General features: G+C 41.5%; 1 protein-coding gene across 2 annotated transcripts in view; it reads right to left on the bottom strand.

The window, feature by feature from the left end:
• Positions 1–12,533: 12,533 nt before the first annotated feature.
• Positions 12,534–19,212, bottom strand: part of myb (v-myb avian myeloblastosis viral oncogene homolog) — an 8,146-nt gene continuing 1,467 nt past the window's right edge. Inside the window, exons 2-15 of one of the 2 annotated variants that reach the window (XM_005914337.3) lie at positions 18,787–18,904; positions 18,605–18,676; positions 18,415–18,507; positions 17,495–17,715; positions 16,824–17,052; positions 16,684–16,737; positions 16,486–16,590; positions 15,823–16,077; positions 15,278–15,366; positions 15,057–15,171; positions 14,847–14,942; positions 14,426–14,524; positions 14,181–14,264; positions 12,534–14,097 (exon numbers count right to left, since the gene is read on the bottom strand). In XM_005914337.3, the coding sequence (XP_005914399.1) occupies positions 13,984–14,097; positions 14,181–14,264; positions 14,426–14,524; positions 14,847–14,942; positions 15,057–15,171; positions 15,278–15,366; positions 15,823–16,077; positions 16,486–16,590; positions 16,684–16,737; positions 16,824–17,052; positions 17,495–17,715; positions 18,415–18,507; positions 18,605–18,676; positions 18,787–18,904 (1,744 nt within the window). In that variant the 3' untranslated portion in view covers positions 12,534–13,983. The remainder of the gene's footprint in view (positions 14,098–14,180; positions 14,265–14,425; positions 14,525–14,846; positions 14,943–15,056; positions 15,172–15,277; positions 15,367–15,822; positions 16,078–16,485; positions 16,591–16,683; positions 16,738–16,823; positions 17,053–17,494; positions 17,716–18,414; positions 18,508–18,604; positions 18,677–18,786; positions 18,905–19,212) is intronic. The other variant, XM_005914338.3, reaches the window with a different exon arrangement.

Genomic DNA, 19,212 nt, shown 5'->3' with positions numbered 1-19,212 from the left:
TTAGACATAAGTTGTAGAGGCCGCCGTTTTCTTTGTGAGTATTTATTACACGGCGTGCTGCGGGGAAAAGCCTGTTCTAACGTTTGAGTCTAAGGTTTATTTTTTAGCATCTGGCGGCTCTTTTTTAATTCTCATCCGTAAATAATCTGCTCTTTCACGTGATTCAGTTTATTTTGAAAAGCCTCAGCAGGATCTTGAGCTTTATTGTGAAAGGTTTATGTGGAACATAAACAAGCGGACACTCGATGCTGTTACCGATGTTGTTGCTAACCACAACGCATAAAACCAGGCGCTTGTCCCATAGTGTGGTTATATAAAATATAAGAGAAAGAGAGAACTTTAAGAAATTAATATAGCCACTACAGTGACCATCAAAATGATGAAAAAATATTGCCGTAAACTGTTTATTTTGCGACACCACGAAACAAACGATAGCGTAAAATGAAACGATAGACGTTTTTATATCGTCATCCGATATATATCGTTATATCGAACAGCCCTATTTTAAGGCATTGCATATTAGCCCATTTTACTCTCTGTTTAAACTTAAACCCTCTCTCTGAGTGGAGCAAAAACAGCAAAAACCGGAATGTCACAGTGATGTCACCTTCTGGTTTTGAACTCAGCACTTTGAAATATCAGTGTTAGCTTTGTGGCTCTGCTCTGGCTGGAGTGTTAATTTATGAGCTAACACTTGAGAACATGCTTAGCAAGCTGGATACATAATGCATGTGTACATACATGCAACGCACAAGTATATGCCAATTAGCGATAAATTAATCAAATTTCACTCACCAAATCTGAAGCACAAACTTCCTGGATGTTAGTTAGCGCCAACAGTACAATCACTGAAGAGATTTAGTTCAGAGCCTCAATGGATCTGTATGGAAGTTCATTTGTGCCACGGAAAAATGTAAAGAAAGAAAAAGTTAAAAAAAAGAGTTTCTCTGAAGTAAGTTGCAATTTTGAGCTACGTAACGTGTTTGGATATGAAATGCTTGGATACTAACTTTTTCAACTTAACTCTATTTAGTGTTTTTTTCCCCCAGTGGTGGAAACTAGTACTGTGCAATACTGCAAATTTTAGTATCCCATACCAAGCAAATAGAAGGCCAGCGTTGCCGGTAACAATACCAAGGCTTTTAACTCATTAAGGCAAGCTTATGTAGGGGAGAGCATTGTGCGTGATCTTTTATGAGCTGAACACATTTTAATGACCACTAAATCGCTGTGATTTTTACTTTCCACAATAATTACAACAAAGCACACATTTCAGGTTTTCTTGTATTTTGAAACTTGGTTTTCTGGGGACGTGTAATGTAAATGTGCCTTCCTCTAAAGTTCTTTAGATCAGCTTCTGTTGTTTAAATGCGCTATTCGGTCTTTAAGTCTGAGGTCATTAACCGTTTCAGGGTCCAAACTAAGCTTCAGGTCCTAAAGTCAAACAAACACTCCGGCATCACTCAGAGTTAAAAACTGTCTAAATTCTTTCATCTTTAATAAAATTATCAGTGTTGCTGCTTTACCAGGTGTAACAATTAATTTTAACATCCAGGCATCCATGAAAACAGAATTTATGATATTTGATGGAGTTAGATGTTAGCAGGAAGTTAGCTCACTAGTTTCCACCTAAAGATAATATACCATGTTCTAACTGAGGGATTTCTGAAAGAATGTAAATGTAGATGTACAGCTCTGCTAAAATTTAAACATACAGCTCTGCTATCACTTCCGACATAAATGAAGACAGGAAACTAAGTTGGTATAGAATGATGTGCTACGTGGTGGCTAGCTATGCAGCTATGGTTAGCACAGTGAAGCTGGAGGATGAACGCTAACGTTTTTCCACTCAATAAAAGTTAACGCGAGAGTTCCCAATGGTTAAGGACAAATGGAATCACATGGCAGGATCCAGTTTGGACCTGGAAGCACGCGACGGTCAGCACAAAAAGGTTCAGACAACTTTCATAGCGCATGTGTGAGTTATATTGTTTCATTTCCAAAAACACAATCCAGTGGGCTGAACTTAGAGGACAGAAGATAGACTGAAAATATCAATATTATAGTGCTAGTATCGACCCAATACCAGTACTATCAATATTTGGATCAATCCACCTACCTCTAGTGGTCACAAAATTTCATAGATGTTAAATCTAATATACAGCAAGTCTGTGTCAGCATTTCTTTCAGGAAGTCCAACTTGCAGTATCTACATGGATGAGTTATTAAATTACAACACAATAATTGATCTCTTTATATAGTGTCCCACTGAAAAGGAAGACAAAAAAAGAGTTTAAAACTGCTTTTGCACCAGGCTAAAAACATTTTTTCAATATTGTAAAGGTGGGAATTTTAACATCAAGTGGACATTACAGAACTGGTGGAGAGTCCTAGGTAATAAAACCTTAATAGTTGTTTTTCCCCTTTGGAAATGATACACTAATAAGCATGTGAGTCATCAAATGAGCCAGGATGTGAAAAAGGTGTGGGCATTACCATCTCTGGTGTGGGCATTACCACCTCTGGGAGGAGCTGGCTCACCCCACCATCACATGACATGTTGAGATCCCCTGAAGCAAGGTGTGAATGGGGGTTAAAATGCCTGGAAGGGATCTCAGTACTACATTGTAGATGGCTGATAGCCAGTGTCGTAAACCACCACTTCTGTTCAACGATCGTCATTCTCAGCAAAGAAATGACCACCTTTACTCATCTCTCAAACCATTTGTCTTCTTGGTTCAAAATTTAAACACTTTGGCATTCTCAAAAGGGTATCCTTTCTCCCAGGGATACAGCTGAGTCTTGTCCTGTTGAGGTGGGCAAATTCCAAGTTACAAAAATGCTCCCCCATGTGTTGCGGTTGTTTGAAGCCTCTTGGCTGAGTGGAAAAATCGCTTCTCAAACCTTGAGAAGTCAAGTGCCTTCTTTTCAAGCTCTCAAGACTACAGTTTTACCTGCTTTATTTGAAGTTCAAGTTCAGGAAAGTCTGGAAAAGTTCTTGCCACTTCTGATTTATATACAGCACCACCTGCATTAATAAAAACAGAAAAATCCCCATCAAAGCTCCTTACTGTCAATCTTGCCCCCCGTCATTGTCATCAGGATGAAGAGTAGAAAATCTCAGAAAGTTTGATGTGTTTTCACTCTAGATGAAGCCAAACTACCATCTGGGATATGAAGGACAAGAAATTCCCAGTGCCTAAGCAAAGGCAAATGTTAATTAGCTAGCCCTTCAGCTATGTATGTGACAGCCTTTAGTTTCAGGGTGACGGTGGTCAGCTTTCTGGGGCCATGACAACCTTGGAAGATAGAGAAACTGCTCCAATTAGGACTCTGTGCTAAGGTTGAAGGTGTTTATATGTGATGCCATAATCTGTTTAGCTAGCAGCAAACAGAGTGTGAATAGAGTGGCTAGTCACAAGTGCATTCAAATTAAATGGCATCAAAAGGGAGCCTTGATTTGCTTTGTAGGTGGGCATTCTGGATGCTAGACAGATAACTCGCATTGCGTACACCAGACTTTCAGGTCTTGTAATCGTGTATTTTTTTTTCAGCTAAATAGTGTCATCACATGCAATAATACTTTACACAAAAGTTTAGTTATGTGAAAAGAGAAGAGCAGAGTGCTCAGAGGTCTGGGGAACAATCTAGTAGCAATTCTGAAAGCAAGGTGGATGTACATGAGAAAATGATCCTATGGGGAAAATTGCCCAAATTTCAATTTTAAAATTTGAAACCCATAAAGAAATAGACTAATCGACTGAATTTCCTAAATTGCATAATCTGCTTAGCAGTGTGTATACACAAATCAGTCTGAGCAGCATGCATCCATGCTGATTAACTTTCAAGATCCATCAGCTGAGATAAGCCCCCTGAAACACACCTTTCCACCAGCCTGGTATCTGCTGCTCTTATCTTTAAGGGGACAGGTGTTAAAAACCTGCCGTCTGCATTGCTGAGTACATTTATCACAGACGCCCACATACTCCAGAGTGTTTGTTCAGAGTCCCCCGCCTATGATAACATCATCACTCAGCAGCCACTGGAGACAAGATGTATGGATGACACCAACAAGGAGCAATGCTTGAGATGTTGTAATTTTCATCTTTAGAGGACTCTCCCTGTTATAGGAAACTTTACTATGATGTCAGATACAGATGACGGTTTTGTCCACAGGCCGTTTACAGCTATTTTCAGCGCTAATTCTAAATTTAAGGGGAAAGGTCAGTCTTATTAGGATTTAATAACAGTAAGGATGAGCACTTGCGGATGCAGACTTAATCAGTTTTGCACATTCTTTGTCAGCATTAGTTCTCTTCCTGTGACCTTCCATGGAAGACATGTGATGACAAAAAAAATACATCAGCTTTCATCATGACAATTTTCCACTGTGTGGTTTGTGCTACCAAAAACAAAAGTAACACATTGTAAGGTTTCCTCCAGCTTGTCCGTATAATGTGTTTAATGTGACATTTTTCTTCTTCCTTCAGTTGAGCCTTGCCCCCATGCCCCTACCACCATCAGACAGTACAAAGAAGGTGAGGTGCCGAAGAAGTCCTGCTAAGTAAGGAACACGCTGTAAATAAAATGACCTTGCGAAGCATCTCATTTAAAAAGTTTTAATGAGTAATTGAGTGTAGAGGCAAAGAGGGAAGAAAATTGAGCTTCTTTCTTAGAGGAAAAATGAGCTTTGTGATTACAAAAATTACAAGTTACAAAAATGCTCACTCACTTTTTCGGAATTCAAAACTGCAAGTTACAAAAATGCTCCCTTAGTTTTTCGGAATTCCAAAACTGCAAGTTACAAAAATGCTCACTCACTATTTCGGAAGTCAGAAACTGCAAGTTACAAAAATGCTCCCTCACTTTTTCGGAAGTCAAAAAGAATATGTTAGGTGTTTTAATAATGTGTTTTAGTATGTTTTAATAAAGGTGAAAAATTAAAGGATTTTGATTCTTTAAGTCAGGACTTAAAACTTGTGTTACTTGCTCCACAGATTGGACTTTGAAACAAAACTGGTGCTCTTCTAAAAAGTGCTTCTGACAGTTATTGATCATAAGTGGATGGGATTTTGATTTTGAAATCAGGAAGGTCATTAGTATCCAAGGAAGTCATGTGGTAGTCATAGGACTTCCGACTGTTACAACATCTCCCTGTGCATAATCCGTGAATCTCGGAGCCTCTGTACTGGCAGATCATTAAAACAGTGGGAAAAGCGAACTCGATCGCCTACACTCATGTGTTCAATCCAGCTACGGGGGCATGACACAACGCGCCAAGTTACAAAAATCCAGAAATGCACCAACGGCATAAACACCATTTTTGTCATATGTTGCCATTTGCCAGGTAGGCCGCAGTGTGTATAAAGGGGCCCTTAAACCACATCTACTTACACCTCACCAGCCCTTTTATTAGGCACATTTTGCTAGTGTTTGCTAGTGCTAGTGTTGCATGGAATCCATTTTGCCTTCACAATTGCATTAATTCTCCTAATCCACCACATCCCAAAGGTGCTCTATTGGATTTAGATCTGGTGGCAATGGAGGCTATGTGAGCACAATGAACTTATTATAATTTTCAAGATGTTCGAGATGATTTGATGATTTAATTTGTGGTTCATTATCCTGCTGGAAGCAGCCGCTTAGCAGATGGGGAACACTGTGGTCAAAGATGTGGACATGGTCAGCGACAATACTCAGGTAGGCTGCAGGGTTTAAATAATACTAATAATATTAAGGGACCCATAGTGTGGCAAAAAATATCCCCCACACAAGTATGCCACCACTAGCCTGAACGGGCAGGACGGATCCGTGCTTTCATGTTGTTTATGCCAGATTCGATCCGGATGTCAGAGTAGAAATTAAGAACCTGCCTCAAACTGGTTTACCTTTGGCATAACGCCCACTCTGATATTGCGATAAAGTTTATCATCATTCCATGGTCCTTGTTCATCATGTGTGTTCACCTCCACAGGTCCCTTCTGTCGTGAAGTCCATACGCTCTTGCTGTTTTGCATCATGTTATTTCATAGATAGACACACATGCCCCAGTGTGTGTAATTAACAGATAGGCTGAAAAGTTTTAATGCATGTTTCCTGTTATTATTCCCATTGACTATGTTATTAATCATTGCACTTACTCGCTGTCCTCTAAAACTGTGCGATGCATTCATCGCCAGCTGTGCCGTTGTTTTTCTTTGTTTTGTTTCCCTCTTCGTGCATTTTTGGCCCATATGTCCTCTCCTCGTCTCTCTAACACACACACACACACACACACACACACACACACATGCATACACGATTACAAAGCGAGGAAAAAAAGACCCTACTGTGTACAGCAGAGCATTTGCTTGCTTCAGCTGTCTAACTTTGAAGATGATGTCAGAATGTGACAGTCACCACTCTATCCACCAGCTTGTTTCATAACAGGTGTTATACATACAAAGAGAAAGTGTGTGTGTGCTTATCAGTGTGTGTGTGTGTGTGTGTGTGTGTGCATTTGCCTTTTCAGCCTGGCTGTGTTTTGGACTGCAGACCACAAACAACCCTGAGGTCTGAGGATTGTTATCTCATTGGTGCAATTATCACACTTGCAGGCAGATAGACACACAGAAACACACACGCGCACACCACTTTCACCCCATTACTTTGAACCACACCCACTGGACGGGTGTGTATCTGAAGGGGCTGTGTGAGTGTGTTTTGGAGGAATGGAGGGTGGATGTAGGGCAGATTGTACTGATGGTTGGGGCACCCCTGTGACAAGTGTCCTAAATCAGGGTAGTCAGGCATGATCGTGCCATTGTGAATCGACTTGTCAGGATCGCTTAGAGACAACAATGGAGCGGACAGACGAGAGGCGAGTGTGTGTGTTTTATCGCATGTTGGATTAAGGATAAATTAAAATGTGCGTTTGTGGCCAGTTGCAGTGTTGGGAAGTGATGGCAGGGGAGGGGCTGTAGCAAATGTAGCGGGTGTGCGCACGTGTGTTTGTGTGTGGGTCTGTGTGGTGGGCCCTATTGAAAGGCCCTTCCTTCTGCTCTATTTACCCAGGTGAATGGGGAAGCTGGACCAAGGCTGGGCGGGAAAACATGTCATTTTGTGCCAAGCAAATTTGTGTGTGTGCCTGTGTGTGTGTGAGGAAGCAGGTGGGGTGGGGATACTGTAGTTAAGTAGAAGTTGTCAAGACAAAAAGTTAGCCGCACCATGACCCTACACTCTCAATCCCTAACCCAAACAGACCACTCCAAGCACACGCGCGCACACACACACGGGGACGCACACAAACCATTGTAAACATAGCAGTTTCTACATATTCTTGGATTCATAGAGTCAAAAAATTGCTTTCAAGTTTCTAAAGCATATCATTTTTTTTCAGTCACGCCTTACTTTGTGTGTGTTCACATGTGTCTGTGTGTGTAATGAAAAAAAAAAACCTAGACAGAGCCAGTGTGAAAGCAGACAAAATGGGCTCTAAGAGGAAGTGTCTGTCGTGTGTGCGAGTATGGCATGTGTTTTTTTTTTGTTTTTTTTTGGTGGAGGGGGGGTGTTGCTGGGAAGTCGGTAACCTGCTGTCAGGCTGAGAAATTTGACCACACTCCAGCACCAGAAGCCTGCGAGGATGTCAGCGTTTGTGCGTCTGCGTGTGTATGTGTGTGTGGTTACCTATAAAGGCCCTGTTTGATACAAAGATTCGGATCACGCTTGTCTCCAGTGTGACGGATTGTTATGAAAATTACAAAGAGAGACAGGAGCGTGGCACAGACCTGAGCGCAGAGTATAAACGGTAGCTGTGCGTGACTCCCTGATATGAATGATTGGAAAATAACACCAATTACAGTTTGCAGCTTGCAAATGTGACACTGCTGTACTGTAGTGTTATTTATTGTTTACGAGGCATTCTTTCTCTCACGTTTATTCAGAATTTCATATTTGTTCATAGCAAAATTACACTTACATCCCTACATATTATTAAATATAGCTTTTTTTGATAAATATATCAAACAAATTAAGCTCATTAGCTTATAGTGCAGTGAATCCTTAAGTGAAGTACTATTTCGAATTTAAACTTTATGAGACTACAGTTTCATCATTTCCGTAAATGAACAGCCCACCTCTCTGTTGCCCTCTATTTATTTATTTACTCGGCTCTTTCAGTCTTTTATCTAATGGCCTAACGTCTGTTTTTTGCTCTTTGACCTCGTTGGCACTGCTTTAGCAGTACTGACCCACTTTTTCAAATGTTTACAGTTATTTTTTTATGGCTATCTGCAGCAGGCACATTGGTCTATACATTTTTTTGCTCCTGAAAAAAAACAACAACAAACAAATAAACGGCCTAACGAATGGCAGCCAAATCTGGGAAGACAGCGACTTGCAGATGAGTCTAATCACCTCAGCAGCACTCCCCATCTCTCTCTCTCTGCCTCGCTCACTCTCGTACCCGACTATCTCTTCACCCTCAGTCTCTCTTTCCACGTGGCAGCGACTATCTGCTCAATCTGTGTGTTCTGGTTGCGTCTGAACATATGCATGTATGTGCGTTTCGTGATTGTGAGCGCGCTCATATCATAGAGCATCCATGCCCGTGTGTTATGGTCCTCACATGGCAGCCAAATGCGGTTGTTTTGGGCAGGGGTCCTGCACCTTTACCTCTATCTGCAAACAGATAACTGAAAAGAACAACTATTCTGTATGGAATACAGGTAAAAAATCAGCACGCATGCTTTCGTAGTCATATAGCAGCACCAAATTTCTTTTTGAAAAAGGGATGTTCAGCTGTTTAACTGACTTGGTGATTCTAACATTAAATGTGTCACCAGCAACAATGAGCCTGTGGTTCCAGGTCACACACGGGTTGAACAAGCCTATCTGTGTGTCCAAGAATTCACTGTCACCCAATATTTTCTCAGAAAAAACTGTTGTAAATAAACCAATCAGGATTTAACTCCTATGTGCTACATGTTACATGTGAAAAGGGAGGTATTTTGAGGTATTCTCCTTAACCTTTGACCTAGCTAATCCAGGCAGTACTCCTTGGTGAACGATTAAAGTTGCACGAGTCCAGTTTCCTTTTTGAAAATGGAACATATCATTTTCAAATTAATGTTCATTGTAAATGAAATGAATAAACACCAGGGGGATTGTGAAAGTAAGACACAAAATTCCAAATTTTTGGATGAGAAATTTTATAATAACATAAGTACACAAAGAAAGTGTTTGATTTTTTTGTGAAAAATAAAAATATCAAATTTCATGGTTTGACCCCGGAGTTGAAGCTGTGTTAAGGCCACTTTCGTACATGCCAGTGGGGCACAGGCATGACTTTTCACTACCGGTGCTCTATTTGAACAACGAGCGCACTTGTTGCCAAATGCAGTGATCTGATTGGTCAGATCAGTTTATTCGCAGGTGAAAAATAATGGAAAAAGAATGCCGTAAATTTGTTTTGTGAAATGACTTGGCCAGTGTGAACTGTTTCATTTAGAATGGGTGTGTCCATTGTTGCTTAGGTTGTCACAAATGGAACAGTAATTTCCAAATTGAACGTCATGTTGTATCAAACAGAATATGAAACTATCAACTGAGACTGCACACTCATTAAGAAAGTGTTTGCTGAGGTCATAAATCAAGTTAGAAGTCGGGTCATTTTCCCGTCAGACTTTTTTAGCAACCTGAAAAGTCGCCCACCTTTGACTAGTGGTAGGAACAAGGGCACGCTAGCTTCATTTTTCAGACCCAGAGACTGCATCTACATTTTATATACATTCTGTGCATATTTGGGACAAAATGGTCCCATTAAAATGATGTTATTAATTAATTTATGTGTCTACACATGGATTGTTTTAATATTTTTTTATGCCTTATGCATGCTAGTAAATTGTCGGATCTCTGCTGACCTCCTCCACACAAATAACCACTAAATAACCTGCTTTAAAGGCCTTTTTCACAAACTGCATTGTGACATTTTACATACAGGTTTCTGTAATTGTAGGAACTCCAATTTCAACTTCATGGAGCTCTGTTGTTTTTTGCTCCCCCCCCTCCCATTTTTCTCTGTACCATGGATAGGGACGGTAGTTATCAGGCCCAGCCAGCACAGCCCTGCCCTTCTACCTGACCACTGCCAGCAGGGAGCGGCTGCTCTTGCCTGAATATCTCCAACCACAACAGCAACAAGAGAATGAGGAAATCAGGCTAGAGTAATCTATGCAGACCCAGAGCACGCTGGCCAGCGTGTGAACTAGTGGCATGTGTGTGTTTTTGTGCATATGCACGCGCACGTTCAGGAGCCCGCCATTTCTGCAACATCCTGCTATAAATCTATTGTGACACACAAACCGAATTTATGAGCCAATCTGCTTGCGACAGACATGTTTGATTTGAAAAGGGAAAGGAGGATGGAATAAAAAAAAACAACACTAGCAGTGTAAGTAAACTTCTGCTTTGACTTTTAGAGCTAAATACCTTATAAAAATGTAACAGTGTGACTCAGTGGCAGGTGAAAATCTTAAAAGTGCAGTTATAATTCTAAAATATGACTTTATAATTACCCAATAAAAACAGATCATGGAAAAAGGGTATAACTAGAGGTTGCTTTACTTGACCTAAACAGAACCAGGCAGAAACAAGAGCAACATTATGACAGCAGCTTTTGCCCCTGTGACCCACATAAACAGCCAATAAGAGCCTCTTTGAGCTTAAATGAATGTAGGTGCACATGCAATGATTTACAAGCCACTTTTGCATTTTTTACAATTGAAGCTCCTCTTCTGTTTTACATGATTTAAACTACATAAAACTCTGTTTGATCTGTGCGAGGGGACAGCAACCCTGACGTGAACTGAAATGAACTCGGAAAAAAATAAAAGAAATAATTATTCACTATCAACAAAAGCGCACTGCAGTCCAGTATTTTGATGACTTACCACAACCTCTTCTGATAGACAGTGCTGTTCTGATAACAGTCACAAGTGGACACTCAGTTTTCCATTTATTGAAATAAGCAGACGCACGAAAAAGCCTGGTTTGTTTGTTTTATTAGTTTAGTCAGTGAGGTCTGTTGAATGGTGAAGCGGGGACTGCAAAAGAGTAAAGATACGTTGTGTCTTGCATCTCTCATCCCAGTATATATTGGGGGGGGTTATTATCAGTAAACCACTACCATTCAGTATACACACAAGCAGCTGCCTTCTCACTCAGTGGAAGCAGGTGTCTGTGAATCCTGTGGGGTTTGGGGTTTGGGCTTTTTTCTGGCAGGGGGGTCTAGTAGAAGATGGTGAAATTCCCAAGGTGAAAGTCTGCTTCGTGCTATAGCCTCTTTCCACAAGACACCCCCACCCACCCACACACACACACACACACATAAAACCACACACTCTACATTTGCTGACAGGGATTGTCAAACCCGTCGTTCAAATTCAAGCAGCCCTCATCAGGCCTTTGCTGTCATTTCTGGGGGGGTTTTCAACCATTGTTGTTACAATAGCTAAAAACCACAACATTGTGAACATGTGGATGGACTAAGCATGCTTACACCCACAAAGAAACTATTTCTGTTTGCCCCGGTCTTAAATATCACAGTTCCTGTTAGATATGTCCGTCTTGATGACTGCCATTTCTGTTTATGAATCCCTCTGAGACTACCACTTAAGAGATGGGAATCTATATTTAAGGGCAGTGTGGTGGATCAGGGCGAGGTTGGGAGGGGGGTGCAGGTGGCTGAAGGTGTTGTGGGGGATGTGAGAACGTGTGGATGGGGAGGGGGTGTAAATATAGCTCCTGGTCTGAGTCTGGGCCCCTTAGCTTGCTAAGGCCTCACAGGAAAGAAAGTCTCCTCAAGAGACTGAATGTGGAGCTCATACTTACGAGCGTTTTTTGGCGAGCAGCGACGAGTAATATAACAATTTTCACATTGCCCACAGTCATGTTAGTGCATATTTCTGTGTTTAAAGGAGTTGATAGCATGTTTATGCAAAGCAAAAAAAAAGAAAAAAGTGAAAGCAGTCCAGGACAAAATGTTTCTTTGTATTTCTGGGACATGCACCTGAGTGGTCCCTGCTTATCCATGGAAAAAGAGGGAACGGTTGGAAACATTTGCTTATTTTCTTTGCTTGCTGATAAACTCTATACTCACTTGGTGAGCGGCAGATGGGAGAGAAGGTTTTATGATATGATATGGTCCACACAATTTTATGACAACAAACCTTTGTATCAGTTTATGTGTGCGCAAAAGCGAGGGTTATTTGAATACTATAATCCGTAGAGGAATTTGAATACTAGAGATAGATTACACTTTGGAGAGGGTAAATAGTTCATTCAGTTTAAAAGGCAATAATTACTCTACATAATGGTGGGGCTATTTGAAGTGCTATTTACACTGAGAACGTAGGCTTCTTGGGCTGAACTTCGCACTTTACAGCTTAAATATATGAAAATGTTATTTCCATATATTTTTGTCCACGAGTAGCTGCGTTTGAACTGCTATCAACTTTAGTACGCTGAACGTCAGAGATTAAACACTGAACACAAGGTTGTTATAAAAACAGCACACTTTATTGAGTAGGCAGTCAAAAGTAGAAGTATAAAAACTTGGCATGTGTAGATGCTTTTACAAAAAGTGTGCTAAGTGTTTGACACGAGTTACTGCAGTTTCGTTAAAGGACACAAAATGCTTGTTGAGTGTACTTTCACAACAGTGTAAATCCACCAGAAGAAATGTTTATTTCTTTCTCTTTTTAAAAAAAATGGGATTTTGGCTGTAGCATTAATATCAGTGTTTGCTACTCTCACAGTTTTAAGGAGAATATAAAATTCAAGTGCAGCTTGGTCTTACTCTTACTGGGTGAAGCTCAGGTTTCAAATATAAATGCATTTCGGATTTTCAAATGTATAAATAAATTCTCTCTCTTTCTGTAGATATATATATATATGTATCTAAATTCTAAGAATTGCTTGTTCATTGAATGTTTTCCCGGTTGGGGGGGATACTGTAAAGGCCAGAAATAAATCAAAAAAACTTGAAATGAAAACTCAATTCCTATGAAATAAAGGCGCCGATGTGGTTGTCAGGTAATACTAAAAAGGCTGGCCCCTTTCTTTTGTATAAAAAAGTATAAAAATTGTAGTTGCATAGTGGTGCGAGAACAGACCGAGCAGTCCTTGTTCAGCAGTGGAGTGTTTACATGAGGTGGCAAAGACCAAACACTTGAAATTCTCAGTAGACCCATTAAAAACCCCTTAATAATTAAAAAAAGGACAAAAAAAAGGTAAAAAAAAACCCAAAAAAAACTAAAACTAAAACAAAAAAACCCAAAATAAAAACAGAGGTCAGTTAGAAAATAATCATTATGACTTTGGATGTACGATAATGCTAAAAGGGCTTAAATACTCTGAAATACAACACTGCTCCATTGGCCAATTGTAAAACAACAGCAACAAAGTCATAATGTAAAAAAAAAATCAATAAATTAATGAGCTTGTTCTTTATATTACTATCAACATGTGTAATTAATAATACAGCCCAAGGCATACATGGTCACCATTTCCCCGTTTGTAATACAATAAAACCAAAGAAAATTTTAAAAATTTAAAAACTTTAAAAAAGTCACCCCCCCTCCCCCCTTAAAAAAAGTCTTTGGTTGGTACAAATCCAACAAATGTAAGTGTGAAAAAATCAGTGGCATATAGCCTCTCCCAATGACTGTACCACCGCAAATATGTATCCGCCCGTCTGTTCCACAAGTGTAGGTGAAAGCGAAAACTCTTTGAGTTTTGAACCCAGTGATGCCGTAAACGCCTGTGTTCCAGAAGTAAACAAGTAAACATCTGCTTGATCCATCCATTGCTCCAACCATTTTCTACTGCTTCAGCTGGGGGGGCTAAAAACCTTAGCCTGGTTGAGCTAAGGGCTTTTTTTCTCTTTCTTTTTTTAAACTCCAGTGCAGGAAAAGTTGATGTGTTTGGATCAGCATTTATCTCAGTCTATATCATCAGTGTCCTTGAAGGGAAAGCACTCAAGAACTTGTGTTCCGAGGCCAGTATGTGCTCCTCTGTTTTCCCGGAGGCCAACAGATCCCAGGAACCCAGCTGCTGCTGCTGTAAGAAAAAAAGAAGATGATGAGTTTTTATGTTAACATGCAAAGCTATTTTATAAATTTATGATTTAATTACACACACACCTGTAGTGGGTTATTCAGGCTTCTGTGAGGGAGCTGGTAGATTTTGTGTCCGTCTTCGTTCAAGAGTGAGCTTGTAAGTAGGTCCTGAAAAAAAAATGCAACAACACTTGTTAACAACACAATAATTACAGTACAATGACTGAAAAGGATCTTAGGGTTGATCCTGTGCGTACTCATTGATGGACTCACATAAACAAAACAAAAACACATAAGGAGGTCTGACTTAAGGTCAAACGTCAACTTACCGATACTTCCTGAGCTGGGCGACTGGGGGAGAAGAGCTGCCTGTTAAGTTCTTGCCCTGCCCACTGCATGCAGTGGCCCCTCTTGCATGGGAGCTCGACCTAGGACCCCCGGAAAAAAAACACAACACGGTCATTTAAAACCCCACATTTTCCTCTTTTTGTAACCAAGTCACACAAGCTCGCTTGCAAAAATTAACCTCAAGCTATTCTTTAAGCTGACGTCAAACGTGTTGCAAAATGTAACTAAAAAACAAAAACACAACACGTTTGTCACCGCAACATGCAAATGGTTGAGTTTGATATTTCACCCCTGTCCGCTATTTTCTTAAGATACAAAATAACACTTCTTATGTCAGTCTCACATCATATGCGCATGCTTTTTTTTGCATATCTGTACATGCATATGTAGGGTGGAAAGTACCTCTTGCTTTATCTTCTTAAATGGAGGATGCTTAATGGCATCTTCCACTGGCTCCTGCTTGATGGACCCAACCATCTGCTGCCCCAAAGTGGTGTTCTGGAAACAACACAAACCTCCGAGTGAGTCCCGAGGACAATGCAGTGTGCAAAGCAGCAGTTTGCATGTCAAATTAAGCACCGAGGGATATATACACACATTAAAGTCTCTCACCATTAGTTTAACGGGGCCATATTTGATCTCCTGATGGGTCGAGGCTGATCTCAAAGGCGTGGGTGTACGTGGGGTTGACTCCAGAATTGACTCACACATATTGGGCGTCATGAGCCTGAGGAGAGAGGAAAGAAAAAGCGCAAAAAAACAGCTGTTAAAAAAGGCTCATATAACAATAACAGGTTTGCATAATAAAAGTGATGAGAACAAAAGCTTCTTACAATTCATTATCATTTAGGAGGCTTGCAGGCACAGGCGAGTTAAAGGGTAGATTGTCTGAGTGTTCTGGGCTCACTGGCTGGTTGAGGAACTGTGAAATAAAAAGGAAGAAAACATTAAATTAAAGACCCCTGACAAGGCTTTGACAACCAGGCAGCTCGTGTAGCACGCTAAGCTAAGCTAAACAATGGGACAAACACTAGTTTTGTGTGGTGACTGTGTAAGCACGGGTCATGTGACCTGTGAGGGTGAACAGAGTAGATTTGTGACTTCACATGGGTTGGCATTCGACATGAAACCAGTCAATGATTCTTTAGCAGTTGTTGAGCACCGATTGGGCAAGACCCTGTCTGCTTTAAGAGCGCTCCTTTCCAAGAACCCACTGCTAACAGGCTCTGGGAAAAGGGTGGGAAATTCTGGGTCAAGGCCCGCTATTATATCTGTGTTTCTAATTTATAGGGCATCTTCTTCAGCTGATTCCAGTTGATCACGACAGACAAAAATAAAAACATAATATAGCACGACACAGTGTAAGGAAGATACTTACTGAGTCAATCATGGATTCCATTATCCCTGGCATTGGATTTGAGAACGCAGGACTGTTGTGGGGACTGTTGTTGTTGCTGTTGTTGCCGTTAATGCCTTCGACGGGTGTTGTGGGGGCGCTGTCCTCAGCTGAGCTGCTCTGGTCAAGAGACAGTTCCTGGCTGGCTGCCTGGTGATGAGGTAAAGGCAGAGCAGCACCTTCTGAGCTGTTGGACATGGAGCTCTGGTTGGTCCAGTTTTGATAGAACGAACAAATCTGGAGAGAGGAAAAAAATGTTACAGACTGGAAAAGAATAATCACCTGAAAACACAAAAGCACAGAGGAGCGAGTGCAAAGGAAGCACAGATATAAGAAGCGCAGGGAACGCTCAACCATGATCAAATGAGAAGGGGAACTTTAATGTAAAGGCCGACAGAAGAAGTGTTGAGTAGAGAATTGCACAAGGGGTCATGCAAACCCAAAAGAAATGGTGATAAGATCCTATTGCATCACTTTTTGCAGAAACAGACCACCCAGATGTTTCCTCCTCCTCATGCACACACAAAAAACACAAGTCCAACCACTGTCCTTAAAGCCAAGGTCAAAAAACCCAAAAAACACATAAATTGTGCTGTCACATGTTTCACCCTCCTGAATCCAGACACAGATCCGAGTGTGACTCACCGGTAGTGACGGCTGGCCCCTCAGTTCATTTTCTGTTGACATGAGCAGCATTTCGATCTCTTTCACCCTCTTCTCCTTCTCAGGGTCCTCCTCGTTATAGTGTCTCTGAAAGAGCAGAAGAAATGCGTGAGCACCAATTCAATCCAAACAACTCATCTACCCCATCTTTCGATCGCCGCTCAGGTTTGCGATTCTTACCTGGACTTGGGGAATGTTGAGTATGTTCATATTGAATGAGAGGGTGGAGTGCACCTGTTACAGAGAAAGAAGCAGACGTTAATAAATGCAAGGTCTTGCGGGCGGAGATCTGCTTAAATTCTGGTTTAAAGCCCACTTACTCTACGTGCGTCAGACAGGTAGGTGGCGTAGCTGAGCGGCAAATTGGAAGTCAGCTGCGTGTGACCAGGCTGTTGGGGAAAGCACATGATCTGATTGTTGGTCTTCACGTAAGTGCGGCTGGCGGGGAGCGAGGGGCTGCTGTTCTTGGCTGTGTTCTGGAGGTAGCCCTCCTGTTCCACCTTTCTCCTCATGGTGGAGTTCCAGTGGTTCTTTATAGCGTTGTCGGTCCTGCGGGTCATAAGGGACATGTGTTAACTTAAAGGTGATGTGACATCCTCTAGCTGCACACAGCAGCTTTATCAATGCAGGCGCACGCACACGCTGAGGGAGATAGGAAAAGTCTCAGTCACACACATACACGCATACTTAAAAATGTGCGCAATTGATAAGGTTATCAGTGCAAAGCAATTACAATAACCACATATTTATCTGTGTTTTCTCTTCTGTCATTCTACACCTTCCCCCCACGTCCTAACTTAGCCTTTTAACCTTTCTTTCCCAGCTTGCGTTCTATGTCCACAACTCCATTTTCTCTCATGCTCACTTTTATTGGCGTGCCCTCCCCTCCATTTCAGCCTCTTAACCGCAACATTGCGCAGCTAACCAACAAGGTTTCAGTGATTCATCTAGCTTCTCCTTTTCTGCCTCTTCTTCCCTCTCTCCACCTCACCTGCCAGGGAGCAGCTTAGCGATTTCTGCCCAGCGATTGCCCAGCTTCTCATGCGCCTGGTAGATTATTCTGTCTTCCTCCTCCGTCCAGGAAGTCTTCTTAACCTCTGGGTTCAGGTGGTTGTGCCAGCGCTCGCGGCACTGCTTGCCAATTCGCCCCTTCAGGTGCTTGGCGATCACTGACCAGCGTTTGGCGCCGTATTTCTGGACCAGCTCGATCACCTGGGGATTTTTAGGGTTGTGAGGGGTGAGAGAAAGAGGAAAGGCAAGAGAGGAGGAGGAGGAGGAGGGAGAGTGTTGAAAAGGAAGAAGTGAATGGTAGTAGAGGAGCATGGGGAAAGAGGAAGGAAGGAGTAATAACAGGGAGGGGAGGGAGAAGTAGAGTGGTACAGAGATATGAAAACAGGAGGGAGAGAAGAAATAAAAAAAATGATTATCCATAAAAATCTCAGAAGTTTTACTAAATGCACTGCTTTTCCTTCCTCCTTCTCTCTCTTTCTTGATTTTTCGCTAGTGTAGCTGATTGAGAACACCTGCTGGTGAGCAGTGAGGGAGTTTCCATTGGAACATTAGCCACTCTGCTAATCATTACAGTGGCATCTGGGTGGAAATATAACTCCTAAACGTGTTATATGTTGTGTAAGGGTGAGTAAAAGTGTGCAACCACAGTTCAGGAGTTGCTACAGAGAAGTTGCTTTAAACACAGGAACACAAAGTAATTGTTGATCTCAGTGGTATCCAGTTAGTATAAAGCCCACTCTAACAATTACACTGTAAGGTCACCACTAATGGCTGTTATAACATAACACACGGCTAAAGCACACTACAAACTCTACATGCAAGTTAATCTTGCATTTATATTTACAGTTTTCCATGCCACCCTCCCCCCCAAAACCCCACAAAAATACAGTGTGCTCTTACCCTCTGGTCCTCCTCTTTGGTCCACGGTCCTTTAATGAGTTCTGGGTTGAGAACCTTCTGCCACCTGTGTTGGCACTGCACATCTGTACGGTTCTGTGTAGAGAGAGAAAAACAAAATACAGTTTGTTATCATCTCCACACAATGGGAAGTTGCACGCAGACAAATCAGGGCCTCATGCCTGCTACTTACAGTTAATAGGCTTGCAATTACTTTCCAGTCTTCTGCTCCATGATGTTCAACAAGTTTCTTCAACTTCTCATCCTGAAAAAAGAGAGTACATTTTTTAAAAATATGTCACTAATATTTAGTATTGAACAGCAGAATTTGAACTGTATTGACGTATGTGTGTGTGTGTGTGTGTGTGTGTATACCTCTTCTCGTGTCCAGCGTGTCTTGCCGAGCTGGCGTTTCCCAGGCTTGGGCAATGATCCATCATAATCATGTTCATACATCTCAGTCTCCTCCTCGTCATCCTCACTGCTGTACAGACTGCAGACACACACACACACACAGAGGGCAACATTTTAAAAAGAGGTGGAGTCTGCGTGGAAAAAGAAGAGTGTAGGATAATAGACAGAAGAATAATAGGACAATAAGTACTTTACTTGTTCTAAACTACTCCCTATTAATCTCTTTATGAGGTGCATTAAAAAAAACTCAGCCCTCTCTTTTAGTCACTCGCTTAACTCCAACACAGAGAGAAAACCAGTCATTCTTGAAGGTTTGGCTGCAGGCTTTTAGCCAAGACACCCACAGGGGGTGTGCATGTATGAGTGTGTGTGTGTGTGTAAGAGAGA

Source organism: Haplochromis burtoni, unplaced genomic scaffold (assembly GCF_018398535.1).
Source record: "Haplochromis burtoni strain Fernald_Lab_line unplaced genomic scaffold, NCSU_Asbu1 Contig_8, whole genome shotgun sequence".
NCBI lineage: Eukaryota > Metazoa > Chordata > Actinopteri > Cichliformes > Cichlidae > Haplochromis > Haplochromis burtoni.
This window is presented reverse-complemented; position numbering and strand designations above follow the sequence as displayed.